At 43.1% G+C, this 16286-nt stretch overlaps 1 protein-coding gene across 1 annotated transcript in view; it reads left to right on the top strand.

Annotated features, from left to right (window-relative positions):
• Positions 1-11006: 11006 nt before the first annotated feature.
• Positions 11007-16286, top strand: part of LOC126457944 (macrophage mannose receptor 1-like) — a 40103-nt gene continuing 34823 nt past the window's right edge. Inside the window, exons 1-2 of the mRNA XM_050094673.1 lie at positions 11007-11113; positions 13586-13736. Coding sequence (XP_049950630.1) covers positions 11109-11113; positions 13586-13736 — 156 coding nt within the window. The 5' untranslated portion in view covers positions 11007-11108. The remainder of the gene's footprint in view (positions 11114-13585; positions 13737-16286) is intronic.

Genomic DNA, 16286 nt, shown 5'->3' with positions numbered 1-16286 from the left:
AGCTGGCAGCTGTGTTTTCTGTGATTACCTCTGGGCTCGCCATGAGTGCTGTAGTGCAGGTGCTCTCATGGTGAGCTCCTACTGAGCCACATCACCTCTCTGAGCTCATCACAAGTGCCTCTTACGTTCATAGCTCACAGTGAGCTGTGGTCCCAGTGGCAAGCTATCATTTAGTCACATCGTCTCTCTGCAATCACCACAAGTGCCCCCAAACCTCTAGTGTGGGTGACCTCATGGTTGGCTGTGGCCACAGTAGCATGCTGCCATTCAGTCAGTTAGTTCGCCTCTCTGCACTCAGCATGACTGACCCCGATGTTGTAGAGTGGGCGATCCCATGATGGGCAGCAGACCAAATGCCAAGCTGCTACTCAGCCCCATTGCCTCTCTGTGCTCGCCATAAGTACTCCAGATGTTCTAGTGTGGTGCTCATATGGCGGGCTCCTGTCCCAGTGAGAAGCTGCTGTTCGGACACATCACCTCTCTGCACTCACTACACGTTCTTCGAACGTTCTAATGTTGATGACCACGTGTCAGGCTGCAGTCACAGTGGTCAGCTGTCATTCAGCCATATCGCCCCTCTGTGCTCACCCTGAATACCCATGTTTTTCTAGTGTGGATGATTGCACTGTGGGCTGCATTCCCAGTGGCAGGCACCCATTCAGCGACCTCACCTCTCTGCACTCACCACTATTGCCCCGATGACTTAGTGTGGGTGTGGGTGCTCCTATAGCAGGCTGTGGTCCCAATTGCAAGCCGAATCAACTGGGTCATCTCTCTTCACTTTTCATGAGAGTAACCAATGTTTTAGTGTGGGTGATCTCGTGGTGGGCTACAGACCCAGTGGCAATCTGCCATTTAGGCACATTACTTCTCTGTGCTCACCCCTAGAGTGGGTACTCTTATGGTGGGCTACAGTCCCAGTATCAATCCTTCATTCTGCCACGTCACCTCTCTGCACTCACCATGAGTGACCCCATTTCTAGCGTGGGGGCTCTCATGGCAGGCTGTGGTCCCAGTGACAAGCTGCCATCCATCCACATTTCCTATCTGAACTCAGCACAAGACCCCTAATGTGGCAACCACATTGTCTCTCTCTCCTCACCTCCAGTCCCCCCAGTATTCTGGTTTGGGTGCTATCACCGTGTACTGTAGGCCCCGTGGCATGCCCTGTTCAGCTGCATCATCTCTCAAAACTCAACACGGATAACCTCAGAGTCATAGTGTGACGAACTGTCGTTCAGGTGCATCGCCTTGTAGATATACTCCACGAAGGCTCGATCCATGGACCTCCGCTGGAAGTCACGAAGTGCATCTTCTGGTGGTTGTTTTCGTCCTCATGAGAGTTTTTCTATTGTGCCGTGCTGAGGGACCAACCTCAGCGTTATCCTCTTGCACAAGTTTTCAAAACAACTCATAGTACGCGTGTGTGCTGATGCGAAATCTGTTTGCAGTGGTTGCCACCCATAGATCTCAGTTCAAATGGTTCAAATGACTCTGAGCACTGTGAGGCTTAATATCTGAGGCCATCAGCCCCTAGAAAGTAGAACTACTTAAATCTAACTAGCTTAAGAACATCACACACATCCATGCCGGAGGCAGGATTCGAACCTGCGACCGTAGAGGTCGCGCGATTTCAGCCTGAAGCGCCTAGTACCACTCGGCCACACGGGCCGGCAGATCTCAGTTATAACAATCTCACGGGACTGCAGTTGCCACTTGATACCCGAAAGAAAGAAAATGGTTCTCGCTGAGTGGAAGGGCAGAGGTCCTGTCTGGAATGAGGCAGACGCCTTTATACGCGGGTCAGCCTTCAGGTACCGCTCCTCTGGCAGAAATGGGGCGAGTGGACCTAATGCTGTCACTAGCTAAACTGAAGTTACTAAAATCCTTAAGAAGACACCTATTCACAATTAATAAAATAGTCTTGGCTATTATGCCGCGGTCTAAGGGATTTCACTTCAAAACCCGACGTTTCCTCCCCAAATACGGAGGACATTTTGAAGGAGGGTCGTAGCTTTGTTGAAAGTCCGATTTACACCCTGGCTCGCTACTGACTACAGCAAATTTCCGATTCCGCGAGCTTCCGTGCAGTGGCGTGACGTCACATGTTTTGAACACGTGAGCGCAGCTGGCCGTTGTGGACTGCTGTCGTCCGCTGTTACCATCATCCCATCGTGGGAAACTGATACACATCTTTTTCAGCACCATAAACACAATTTCATTCAATTTCACGCACTCCTCCTTCCTACTAAAATCCTTGGGTTGTTTCACAATCTCTATGGCCTCTCTGTATAAGCTTTCGAGGTATCCATTTGTGGCTGCCAGAACTTTAGTCTGGTTAAAATGAATGTGATGGTCTCTTGGCTATAAAGCATGTTCCTCAACAGCTGATATGTAAGTCTCCCCTCTTCTGCAATTGCTTTGTGCTCTCTGTGTTGTTTTTTCTTTTTTGACTGATCTTTTTGCAGTACCCACTTACACCTCTCCTCAAGTACACGGAATCCTATAAATTCCATCTTTTTCCTGTGGTTGGCGAGCATCCTTGGCCGTTTTTGGTGATCTTGCATCTTCCGTGCGTGTGTGTAAATTACCTCGATGTTCCGCTTTCTCGAGATGTTTCCTATGCGGTAAGACACGTTCTTAACGAATGTCAAGAAAACTTTCCATTACACAGGCGCTTGGGCATCACTATGTCTTCTGAGCGGTGGTCTTAACGCTCTTTTCACCTCAGCGAACGAATAACCATTCTTGAGAGATGCAGTGATGAGATATTTTAATTCTGCGTCAAGCAGCAGCCGGCCGCGGTGGCCGAGCGGTTCTAGGCGCTTCAGTCAGGAACCGCGCGATTGCTACGGTCGCAGCTTCGAATCCTGCCTCGGGCATTGATTTGTGTGATGTCCTTGGGGTTGTTAGGATTGAGTAGTTCTAAACTCAAGGGGACTGATGACCTCAGATGTCAAGTCCCATAGTACTCAGAGCCATTTGGACAATTCTTTTCGTCAAGCAGCTACGGTTAACAGACTTTCCTTGCTCTATCCGCCTACGTATTCAAAACATGTGACGTCACATCACTGCTCAGAAGCTCGTGGAATCGTAATTTAGCTGCAGTCAGTAGCGAGCCAGGGTGTGAATCGGACGTTCAACTTATTAACATCTGAGGTCATCAGTCCCCTAGCACTTATAACTACTTAAACCCAACTAACCCAAGTACACCACACACATCCATGCCCGAGGCAGGATTCGAACCTGCGACCGTAGCAATCGCGCGGTTCCGGACTGAAGCGCCTAGAACTGGTCGGCCACAACGGCCGCCAATAATCATCTGCCAATCGGTTTTCCAGGTTCGATTTCCATACATGATAAAAATTTATAAACAAAGGTCCATCTTCCATGAACTTTTCCTTGAAGTGTAAAGTACATAACACCGAAAAATAAATAGCATTTTTTTTTTAAATTTTACTCAATGTTTTATAAGAGATCTGAACCAAAGAACACTATTTCACAAATTTAAACTTTTTTCTGCATCTGGTTTGTAAATGGGTGTATTTACCTAATTTTGGGATGCTGAATACACTGGTAAAATCACTTTTTCTCTTTTAGGTCACATTTACTAGATACACAGAAGTTAAAAAATTGGCAACAGCGAAAATTGACAATTAAATCAAACAAATATACACCTTCAGAACGTGTGAAATCAATACTATTTTGTATGTATATATGGGCATGATGCCAATAAAAGGTCCAGATGAGTACAGAACATATTTTCACCTTTAATCGTCTTTGGTTTTTGAAAAATGCGACGACGGAGCTCTTCTTTTGTTTGCCATTTCATCACTCTCCCTAACAAGACCCCAGCAGTAATCACCCATCCTCGAAGGGTTCCAAAAGACTTGGTAACGGTGTTTCATGGTAAGAATGTCTTGGTGAAAGGGTTCACCATGCTCATCACTTACGGCTTCCAAATTTTCTGGGAAGAAATCAAGGTGAGAATGTAAAAAGTGAATTTTAAGCGACATTCTACACCCCATCTTCTTATAGTTGTCCAAAAGATCATTCACAATGGTAACATAGTTTTTGTCTTTCCTGTTACCTAGAAAGTCCTTCACAATTGCTTTAAAAGAAGACCAAGCAGCTAATTGGATATCTGTGAGTGTAGTATCAAAAGTTGGAGCTTTCAGCAATTATCTTATTTGTGGTCCAACAAATACACACTCTTTCAGCTTTGCCTCATTTAATTTGGGAAACTTTACTTTTAAGTGATTGAAGGCCTCACCTTCTTTATCCAGAACTTTTGCAAAGTTCTGGATAACGCCCAACATGATATGAAGCGGAGGCAAAATGATTTTATCGTTCTCAGCCAATGGGGTACCGTTCACATTTACGTTTTCAGGAACATATGACTTCCTTATAGGCCATTCCTTGACTGTATAGTGGTTCTTGGTGTCACGGCTGTCCCAAAGGCAGAAAAAGGAGCAGTATTTCGTGAATCGAGCCTGTAAACCTCTAAGGAGTGCAACAACTTTTAAATCACAGCAAAGCTACCATTCATGTTCCTTATATTTGATTGCCTCTAACAGCAAAGCCATGGTTTCCTAAATTTCATTCATGTCTGCTGCGTAAGCCAAAGGTACCGATGGAAATGCATTGCCATTTCGCAGTAGTACTGCATTCATGCCGGTTTTACTGGAGTCAATAAATACACGACACTCCTGTGGATTATGTTGTACACCTAGCTGCATCATCAGACCATCGACATCTCTACATACACACATTGAATTCTACACATCGAAATATTGAGCGAAGAAAGCACCTTCTGATCTGAAACAGGAAATTTTTGTCCCTGCAGCTATAAGGTTCCGTTGTAGCAGTCTCGACCCCAAGAGTTCAACTTACAGTTTCGAAAGTTGTAGATCGCGAACCAAATCGTTCAATTCCTTTTAATTAAAGATCAGAGGCTCTTCTATATGTTCAATACTTCCTGATTCACTTGACATGGTGTCTGGTTCCGTGGCTTGCACGTTCATCATGTGGCACAGGAAGATGCACTGAAGATACATTTGGATACATTGTTTTATGTCTAGTTTTGCTTGAATGTCCCGAAATAGTTGTAAGACAGAAGTAACGGTCTGAATAATGTGCTCTTTAGGCTCACACCACACCATCGGAACAGCGAATGGCATGACTGGTCTTTTTCCTTTCAACCACTCGGTTAAGATTGTAGTACAGGTTATGCATACAATATGAGGTGCAAAATTTTTGTCTTGGTCACCAACAGTACAACCATAATGCAATTTATAGGCCTTCTTAACCAAATCAGTGATTGGTTTTCTTTGGGCTTTTGGAGTGAATTTCCCACACACGTAACAAAAGTTGTCGGGGTGGTTTAGACAGCAACGAGATATACTGGTTGCCATTTTTCTTAGTGTATGTTTTAAACACTAAATGTTTGCACTATCTTTCACAGGAAACACTCACTGAGGATCTACTTCACACCACTGGATTACCACACCAACAATTTACTGACGATTTATAGATCTTCTAGCTCTCCTCTGCAAATCAAAAATAAGCAATTAAACATCAAAACAGAAGAATAGCAAAAAGTGAAATACTGAATACGAAAAAGAAAAACCTTTAAAAACCCAAAAATGCTACGTGCTAGAACAATTTGAAGGGTATATTCAGACTCCACACACCAAAATACATACTAGTTGATGTATCATATCCCAGATGCAAAACGGCTGTTGACTAGTGTTATTAGGAAACAATAAACTGCCCAGTAAGGAAGCATGTGTGAATTCTTCCTCCAGTACGTATCTGCTGCCCAGAACATAGAAAAACGACAAAAAATTATAGGAGGAACGAGTCTCGAAAGTGCCATACCGCACGAAAGCATTCTACCACACAGCCAAGCTGTGTATCGAGATAAATCGATTTTACCTGAGCGTATTAAAGACGGCAGGATAATTTAAAAGTCGATTGTTTTGAAACTTTTCAACAGGTGTGTGGATCTGCTTTTGGAGATTAATATTTGAGTTCTGTACTTCGTGTATACTAAGCATAAAAAAATGGACATGTGCGAGGACTCGTGCATTGATGGTTCCGCACAAACTTAATTACGTACATAACGGTTTATGCATTATTAACAATATGTGTATAAAAGTTTATGATAATGATATTTGGCTGTCATCGACTAACATAATGGCGAGAAAACGGTCCCAGGAATTCCAATACTTTCGAGAATATTTTAATTTCAAGTCGGAAGTCGGATAACAAGTGACAGAAGAAATATTTTTTTTCACGTCATGTAATTACAAATCAACACTTTCGGATTTTTCCTTTTACTTGCACTGTTAAGCCTTGCGTCTTGGCAAATTTCATGAATGTAGGTCAACGGGAAGTGACCTCAGACAGACATGCAGACGCACGGACAACAAAGCAAACCTGTAATGGTATCCTTTTGCATATTCAGGCATGAAGCCCTAAAAATACAGAAATGTGATTGCTGTATTATCCCCTTGTTAGATTTCAAAAATTTGGTTTCATTTTTCTGTTCTGCTGGGAGCCTGTTGAAACTTACTTAATAGTGGAAAGACCCCTGTGCAATGTTTCCGGATGTATTAGCCACGTGCAAATTGCTGCAACGTCTTTTGTTCTCTGAATGAATGTTGCAGTTTCGTCAGAATGGATCAGTGCTGTTAACAACAGATCTCAATATGCAGTATATCTTCAAGAGTGGTAGAGTTAGAAATTCCGACAAACAATGGGCTACACAAATTTCGTGAACTAATACCGCAGATTTGCCTAACCGACCTTCTTCTGTGCTAAGGATATTATTGTTTAGTGCACAGAGCTGCCGGAATGATACCACAGAATACATTAGAATTAAAGTAAGAAAAGTAAGCAAGCCTTCATGTTTTAAGGCCACAGACGAAGTTATTTTTATAGTGGGCAGCAAGATTTGGCTTCTGCTCAAGATGCTAACAAGAAAGCTTTACATCAGCCCTCACTTACAGAGAATTTAAAATTATCGATTTCAATTACTTACTGACCACCTTGGCACAGCAAAATTTCTCATTTACGTTTGTCATTCAGTTTTATGAAGGGCACGTGCTGATGCTACCGTCTATACTGCCAGCTAGTTCATGTACATTGCGTTCCACGCCATTTATTATAACGCTTAAACAATCTGCAAATTAATTTTTTTTGGATCATCCGTCATGTTTAGTGTCAGATCATTAATAACATGTTGATAATCGCATGGAATTGTTGGCGAGTAGTGTTTGTCTAGGGTTGTTCAGCCGCCTGGTGCAATTTTTTTTTATGTGACGCCATTTCGGCGACTTGCATCTCGATATGACAGGGTGATTCCGTGATGATGTTACAAACATTTATGGGTAATGGAGAAGAGTAAATGTATCAGTTCGAGAAAAAGGGACCCTAGCCCGCAATGTGAGTCGAAACGTCTTCTGATGTCTCTGACAGTGGAACAGATGTATATATCGGTACTGTTGTTGCTAATATTGTGGAGTTGGCAACTTTCAGAGGTGGTATTATATATAAAAACCAAAATTTCTAGGAAACATGGGCTCTAAAATGCTACCATCAGAGTTATGACCACTCGTCCAGCCTCGCTATTGTGGAACTCATCTCTTCTACTGAAAAAGTGCTCGTAGCATTTAAAGTATGCATTTTAGAGCCCATACTTATTGGGCGTTTGCCTCTCTCTGGTCCATACTAAATCTTCCAAAAGTATAGAAATGAGTTTTTAGTAGAACAGACGTCCGGCCCATTGGCTGAACGGTCAGCGCGTTGGATTGCCACGCACAAGGGCCAGGGTTCGATTCCCGGCTGGGGAGGGAGATTTTCTCACCTCAGGGACTGGGTGTTCTGCTGTCCTCATCGTCATTTAATCCCCACTGTCGACGCGCAGGTCGCCCAAGGTGGCGTGTTCACTGGTAAGACCTGCCCTTGGCGGCCGAACTTTCCTTCTGGGAATTCCCGGCCACTGACGTCATACCCTCACTTCCATTTCCAGTAGAAGAGACGTGTTTCGCAGTAACGAAGACGAACAAAGGTTCATAGCTCTTAATGTATTTGTAGAGCCCATGTTTACTAGACATTTTTTACTTGTTCTAGACCTTACTACTACCGCAGAATGTTGCCTACCCAACGATCTTAGCAACCAAATTGCCAGTACATCTTCTTCTTTGTCAGAGGAGTCAGAATGATTTTCGCTTAAAGTTTCAACTCGGCCGTTTCCAGCCGAGGATCCCTTATCTTAAATAGATTTGTGATTGGTGTAAAGAATGACAGCTAACTCTAAATATAGATAAATGTAAATTAATGCAGATGAATAGGAAAAAGAATCCTGTAATGTTTGAATACTCCATTAGTACTGTAGCGCTTGACACAGTAACGTCGATTAAATATTTGGGCGTAACATTGCAGAGCGATATGAAGTGGGACAAGCAGGTAATGGCAGTTGTAGGGAAGGCTGATAGTCGTCTTCGGCTCATTGGTAGAATTTTGGGAAGATTTGGTTCATCTGCAAAGGAGACCGCTTGTAAAACACTAATACGACCTATTCTTGAGTAGTGCTCGAGCGTTTGGGATCCCTATCAGGTCGGATTGAAGGAGGACATAGAAGCAATTCAGAGGCTGGCTGCTAGATTTGTTACTGGTAGGTTTGATCATAACGCGAGTGTTACGGAAATGCTTCAGAAACTCGGGTGGCAGTCTCTAGGGGAAAGGAGGCGTTCTTTTCGTGAATCGCTACTGAGGAAATGTAGAGAACCAGCATTTGAGGCTGACTGCAGTGCAATTTTACTGCCGCCAACTTACATTTCGCGGAAAGACCACAAAGATAAGAAAAGAGAGATTAGGGCTCGTACAGAGGCATATAGGCAGTCATTTTTCCCTCGTTCTGTTTGGGAGTGGAACAGGGAGAGAAGGTGCTAGTTGTGGTGCGAGGTACACTCCGCTACTCACCGTATGGTGGATTGCGGAGTATGTGTATAGATGTAGATGTAGAATCCTTCTCCAGCGTCCCTGAATGTTTGTAACATGATCACGGGAAATCCCTGTATATCAAGAAAAGCACTGCAGAATCCTATCTCGGCCCTCACTTCCCTAGTCAGAGTCAAATCTCGTCCATACAGCCCTATCCTTCCTCCTCTCCCGGTACGAAATCAATCACTGCTGAGAAACTTTTCACTGAATCTATATTGCTCCACTTTATTGAGGAGTATTGCATGGTCTAAACAATCAAATACCTTTATTCAATCAAAAAATACTGCCGTCCTCCGAATATGATTTAGCCCTGCTAGAGTCTCAAACACAAAACAGTAAACGGCATTTTCTGCCGATATATCTTTTCTGAATCTCCACTACGAGTTGACTACAAATTATGTTATGAAATGAAATATGAAGATGGCATCTGTTCTTTTGGACAGTTGCCATTGGTGACCGTGCAGCTCTCTAGAGTGAAATTACGATAAAGTGGTCGGAGAGTACTTTCTCAAAAACCTGAGAAAAGAAATCGGGCGGTAATCGTCTACAGTGCCTGTTTTTCCTCTTTTGTGGGGGGGTTTAACTGACAAGGGAACCTCCCCATCGCACCCCCCTCAGATTTAGTTATAAGTTGGCACAGTGGACAGGCCTTGAAAAACTGAACACAGATCAATCGAAAAAAACAGGAAGAAGTTGTGTGGAACTATGAAAAAATAAGCTAAATATACAAACTGAGTAGTCCATGGGCAACATATGCCACATCAAAGATGATGTGAAGTCAGGAGCGCCATGGTCCCGTGGTTAGCGCGAACAGCTGCGGAACGAGAGGTCCTTGGTTCGAGTCTTCCCTCGAGTGAAAAGTTTATATTTTTATTTTCAGACAATTATCAGAGTTCAGGCACACATAATCAACTTCGCTCTCCAAAATTCCAGGACATGTTCAGATTTGCTTGGACATATGCAGAATTTGACGGTCTACACACGGAAAAATTTGAAAACGTTAAAAACATATGTTTTGACAGAGCACAGAAAAAACTGTGCGACTGTTGCATTCATTTGTTGCAGTTTATGTGACACACTCTTATGTTTTCATCACTTTTTTGGGAGTGATTATCAAATCCACAAGAAAACCTAAATCGGGCAAGGTAGAAGAATCTTTTTACCCATTCGCCAAGTGTGCAAGTTAGGTGGGTGGACAACATATTCCTGACATGTGACGCACATGCCGTCACCAGTGTCGTATAGAATATATCAGACGAGTTTTCCTGAATCAAATGTTTTCGGTTCCCATTGGAGAGGCACGTCCTTTCGTCTTCTAATCGCACGGTTTTGCGGTGCGGTCGCAAAACCGACACTAAACTTATTACAGTGAACAGAGACGTCAATGAACGAACGGACAGATCATAACTTTGCAAAAATAAAGTAGGTAAACTTTTCGCTCGAGGGGAGACTTGAACCAAGGACCTCTCGCTCCGCAGCTGCTCGCGCTAACCACCGGGCCACCGCGCTCCTGAGCTTACGTCTTCCTTGATGTGGCCTATGTCACACATGGACTACTCAGTTTGTATATTTTGTTTATTTCTTCATAGTTCCACACAACTTCTTCCTGTTTTCTCGATTGGTCTGTGTTCAGTTTTTCAAGACCCATCCACTGTGCCAAATTATAACTAAATCTGAGGGGGTGCGATGAGGAGGTTCCCTTGTGAGTGCTGTGAGGAAACTGGCCACACCAGAAGACACACAGCACAAGTGACTGAGTGGGGGTTTAGCTAAATGTTATGTGGGGTCAAAATGAGTGAATATAGTACGGTAAAGTACAGAAAGTTGAGAGTTAGTGGAAAACATTTCCTAATATCCAGCTTTCAGGTGTTAACCTCCTGCGTTTTCCACACTGTACGGCTATTTGTTTTCAAAGAAGCCTACTACTGGTTTCCTGCTTCCTCGTCCCAGGCCCGCCTGGCAGCTGAACCGTAGCACGCGTCCGCGAGTGCGTCAGCAGGAAGCCGCCAACGACCACCGGCACCACTGACATTAGAGCGCGCGAATTCCGTGTCCACTCACTGGCAGCGCGGCGGCGCAGCGCGGCACGCCGGGGAACGATGAGGTGAGTCCAGCGTCTGCCGCTAAAAAAAATCCCACTGTAGCGGTCACATAAAGATTAGCGCGGGAAGCTGTCGCGTTGTGCGATAGTTCTTGTCACACAGATGGAAGGTATGACGATATCGTTAATACACCGAAAATGCATGAAATTCTCAGGATACAAGTCTGGTAGCTGTCTGAGAGTACACACCACGGTTTTACTTCAATAGAATGTTTAGCAAGGAATTTATAAGTAGAAGTACTATTTGAAAAAGTTCTACACATTTTGTTTACCGTGTAGTAAATAATTCTCTTTCATAAATATTGTTTTATGTAACTTAGGTGGTGAAGAAGACGGAACAGAATAGGTTTCCAAGCTTTTAATTTCTTAACCATAGACAGCTGTAAATTCAGCAGACAGGACTTTTTATGTAGGTCGCTGGCCATTACCTGCCACAAACACATAGAAATTATTCAGCATTCCCCACACACAAGTTTTTATAATGTGCGAACGGGTTTCGGCTAATTGCCATAACCGGATCTGTCATAAGACGAAGAGTAAGAATATGGGACATACAGTTCTTTAGACATATTACAAAAGTATTTTTGTAAGAAAAGGAAGTAACCATGGGATGCATGTTATTTCGCAAGATTGCAAATTGAGAAATGCTCACAATTAATAGCGTACAAATGCAGTAACATACTAGTACACTGCTGCGACAAAATTCACGGGAGGCCCCTAATATCGTGTCGGACCTCATTTTGGCCATCGTAGTGTACCAAATCGACGTGGCATACACACAATACGTCGTTGGAAGCGCCTGCAGAAATAGTGAATAACCATCCATGACTGCGAAAGTGTTGCCGATGCAGGACTTTGTCCACGAACTGACCTCTCTATTGCCGGCCGTTGTGGCCGTGCGGTTCTAGGCGCTGCAATTTGGAACCACGTGACCGCTACGGTTGCAGGTTCGAATCCTGCCTCAGGCATGGATGTGTGTGATGTCCCTAGGTTAGTTAGGTTTAAGTAGTTCTAAGTTCTAGGGCACTGATGACCGCACGAATCGCAGGTGCATACGAGTGGCAGTGCAGTCCCTTGCAAGAGGACGAAGGTGGATCATTCAGCTGCTACCAGGTGCGCCCAAAACACAACATCGCACTCTATTCGACAAATGACGCTAAGTGCATACAGGAATGAAACGTAAATTAGGTAACAAATATATTTTCCATTTCAGTTAATGTGTTAGGTCAACATTAAAATAACAAATACATTAATACCTGTGCATCTATACAGCTTTCGTGAAATTTTAACAAACTTAGGCTAATACACGCGTTGTACAATGTGAGACAAGTGGTGGACGCCAAAAGGAGCAAAAGCTACCAGTCAACAAGAATACAACAAAAGGCAAAGATAAAATCACAGATAAACTGACTCCCAGGCGACCAGTACATGGATTACGCACTAGTTGCCTGGGAGTTATTTTACCTCTGATTTTGTCATTGGCTTTTCTTGTATACTTGTTGATTTTTTTTTTCTCTCTCTGCTTTTGGGCTCCACCATGCCACCTCTTTTCGGTCAGTAGCCCTGTGATTGGTGCTTCAGTGTTTTACTGTAGCTGTCTCTCGTTATACAACTCTTACGTTACATCAAGTTTGTTAAAGTAGCTGTATAGACATACATATGTTAAAGCCTTATGACCGAGCGAGGTGGACTGGACTCGCAACGGACCCACGACCGTCACCCAGATTTGGGTTTTCCGTGATTTCCCTAAGCCACTTAAGGCAAATGCCGTGGTGGTTCCTTTGAAAAGGCACGGCCAATTTACTTCTCCGTCTCTCCCACCTCCGACCTTGTGCTCCGTCTGTAGTGACCTCGCTGTCGGCGGGATGTTAAACACAAATCTCCTCCTTAAAGCTACACAGATTTCTTATTCTGATGCGTACCTACCTGAAACGAAAAGTGTATTCGCAACCTAAATTAGGCATCATTCCTGACTGCACTAATCTCATCTGTCAAATAGAAAGCGCTGTTGTGCCTGGAGACTGCGTCGCTGGTAGAATGTACCTACACATCGCACGGGTATTTACTATTTGACGATATACATTGTATTGATATTTTAAAATATTTTGTATGTTCTATTCGCGTATATTTCTGTATTTGTACTTTATTAATTGTAAGCGCTTCTGAATTTGTGATCTGTTGAAATAATAATTACATACGTGATTATGGCGGCGTTGTAAGTACAATCGATTAGATCGATGTGTTTTACGTATATTATGAAACTCGAATCTATTGTCGACAAATATCGAATCAGTCATTCCGAAAGTACGCCAGATACGGGTGTATATCCATGCGACGTTGGAGCGTTTCGGTAGAGAAAATCTAAAGAGCAACTGTTGACTGGAGCTTGTACAGGACCAATAAGGTTGATTTTAAAGACATTAGGCAGCATTTCTTTGTATTAGATCGTATGTAGGAGCAATCTGTTGTGTTTAGGGGGACAGCCAGTGGTTCCAGCTGGCTGTGGATGTTGCTGGTGCTACTAGGGGGTGCTGCGCTGTCCTTCGCGGATGGCGATTTGGAGTGTGCCTGCCGCCTCAGGACACAGAAAGGCGCGATGGTCAACGTCACCTGCCCCAACGTGCACGTGAGTTTGTCTCCACCACTTGTCCTTCTCTTAAAGTTATGTTCTACGGTGCACGAATCTTATTTGGTCAACGCAGATAACGCTGTATGCAACATTTTTAAAGAAACACTCTTTCTGTTCATTATACCTATTTGTTACATAATTTTAAAGAAATTTCATTAGACGTTCCGTGAGGCAATGAGAGCCAAAGCTGCTTGGTCGTAAAATGTGCCACTAAAAGCTTTTATGTCTGATAAAATGCAAAAATGGATATTATAATCATAAAAAATTCGCGAAAATAAATTGCAATGAATAATACCATTGCAGCGCAAGGCGCTAAACTGATACAAGGACCTCGTGTATCTCGTGTACAGAATATAGGTAATAAGCTACGAGGAAGACCACACAGGGTGCGAAAAAGCAGTTAGACCAAAACAGTACGGCAGAAAGACAGCATCAAACGAAGAAATTTGAGTATAGGAAGTAGGGGACACAGTTGAATATTTACGACTTTACGCCACCGTGAAAATAGTGGTCTGTTTGGACATCTGTTAGGCCATACTTATATTAATTAACAGGTCGCAAGTCTGTGTACTAGAGCATACTCATTTTTCACTTACTTTGACCTTGTAGGACATATTGAAGCGTAAAACATGGACATGTGATTATTTTCAGTTCTAAAGTAGTGCTGTATATCACATTTGATTTTGAAATGTACGTCCGATATCAGTTAGTGTGTCACCGAAAATATGCAACTGTGACTCCTAGTTCCTAGTCTCAAATTACTTTGTTTTGTTGCAGTCTTTCTACCCTACGCCTTTGGTCAAATTGTATTCCGCGCCCTATATATTCGGATCTCAGAGTGTGAGATTATTCAATTCTGCTGGAAGTCTAATGAAAAATTTGTTCCTAGAATAATGAGTGTTTTTGTGTGCATTGGTTAAAGAAGAGTTATTCAAGCATAAATCATTTTCCTTGTGAGTGATCACTGAGTGAATATGGTAGGTTCTTGTTAGCAATTTCGTATTACTAACTGCAAATCACACCGGAAAATTTGTACGGTGATGGTAGAGCCAGAATTACGAGACACTTCAACAACGGCCTGGATGAAATACGTGAACTGACATGCAGATCGCTGACTGCCCTTTTCTGGACGAAGAATATTCGTTCAGAATTCACAAGAGTTGCCTCAGAATACAACACCATAAGATATAATACACAATAAGTATGCAAATTAAACAAGTTTCAGTCATTGAAACAGCAGATCATGCTTCTGGAAAAAAGAACGATAAAAATTTCACGAGTTTATGTGTATAATAATTTCAAGGAAAAATACAAGCCGGCCGTGGTGGCCGAGCGGTTCTGGGCGCTTCAGTCCGGAACCGCGAGACTGCTATGGTCGCAAGTTCGAATCCTGTCTCGGGCATGGTTGTGTGTGATGTCCTTAGGTTAGTTAGGTTTAAGTAGTTCTAAGTTCTAGGGGACAGATGACCTAAGATGTTAAGTCCCATAGTGCTCAGAGCCATTTGAACCTATCCTTCTCAAACATTCAGGATCTCGCAAACATGACGGGCTGCCCTTTTATGTGTTCACACGTTACACATATTCTTATAAAGTTTTCAATGTGCGTGGGCCACAGCCGTGCCTTTAAAGATCTATAAATCTAAGGGCTGAACGTCAGGTGAATGGGGAGATCTCGTCACTGGACCTCCTCGCTTAATCCACCGCACATCAAACGACTATGCCAGGTTTTGTCGCACGAGGGTAGAAAACTGACAGGAGCTGCGTCATGTGTAAAACACATCCACTGTTACTCTCCCAGCATAACTTTCTCCAAAAATGTGGTTAATTTGTTTTACTGAAGCGCCTGGTTAACAGGACGCTGTTAATTCGCCCCTTGAAATATATGGCCCTGGAAATACATCTCTCTCAATTCCTGCAACACAGATGCGAAAGCAAACCTGACGGTTCACTTTCATGATCGCACTTTCATCTGCCCACAAATCGTTATTGTGAAAATTCATTGTTCCTTTCTGGGTGAACCACACCTCTAACATAATACAATGAAGACTGACCTGCGGATATTCAACGTTCCGTATCAGAATACTCTATCAGAACCGTTACTGAGTGTGGTTGTCTTCTGGTCTCAGATCGGACGAGATCTAAATGGCACAGATAAGGTAACAGCCTGTGCCAGAACAAATAATTCCAGAACATTATACAGCTTTAGCTCTTTTTACGCTTGTATCAGTAGCATCAGCTCTTTGGACACTTGTATCAGTAGCTATTTATTGCGACACACGCTCCTCCGTATTTGGCGTGCGACCTGCGCGATGTTTGCCGCGGCTTCTTGAGAAATGTGTATTGTCTAAAAGTAGCAACAACAACCTGCTGAACACTTTTCTTCAGACGGAATGCAACACTGAACATGTTTTTCAAAGCTGTTGGCTAAACCATATAAGAACATCACGTGTGTCATTCCAAACATAGAATAATAAGACTGCAATACACATTTTACGTTGTTCACACTTCATATACTCCATCACCTTGCTATGATGCCAGTACGTCCCC

This window comes from Schistocerca serialis, chromosome 2 (assembly GCF_023864345.2).
Source record: "Schistocerca serialis cubense isolate TAMUIC-IGC-003099 chromosome 2, iqSchSeri2.2, whole genome shotgun sequence".
In the NCBI taxonomy this organism is placed as follows: domain Eukaryota; kingdom Metazoa; phylum Arthropoda; class Insecta; order Orthoptera; family Acrididae; genus Schistocerca; species Schistocerca serialis.
The sequence above is the reverse complement of the archived record's forward strand: the minus strand, read 5'-3'. Positions and strand labels throughout refer to the sequence as shown.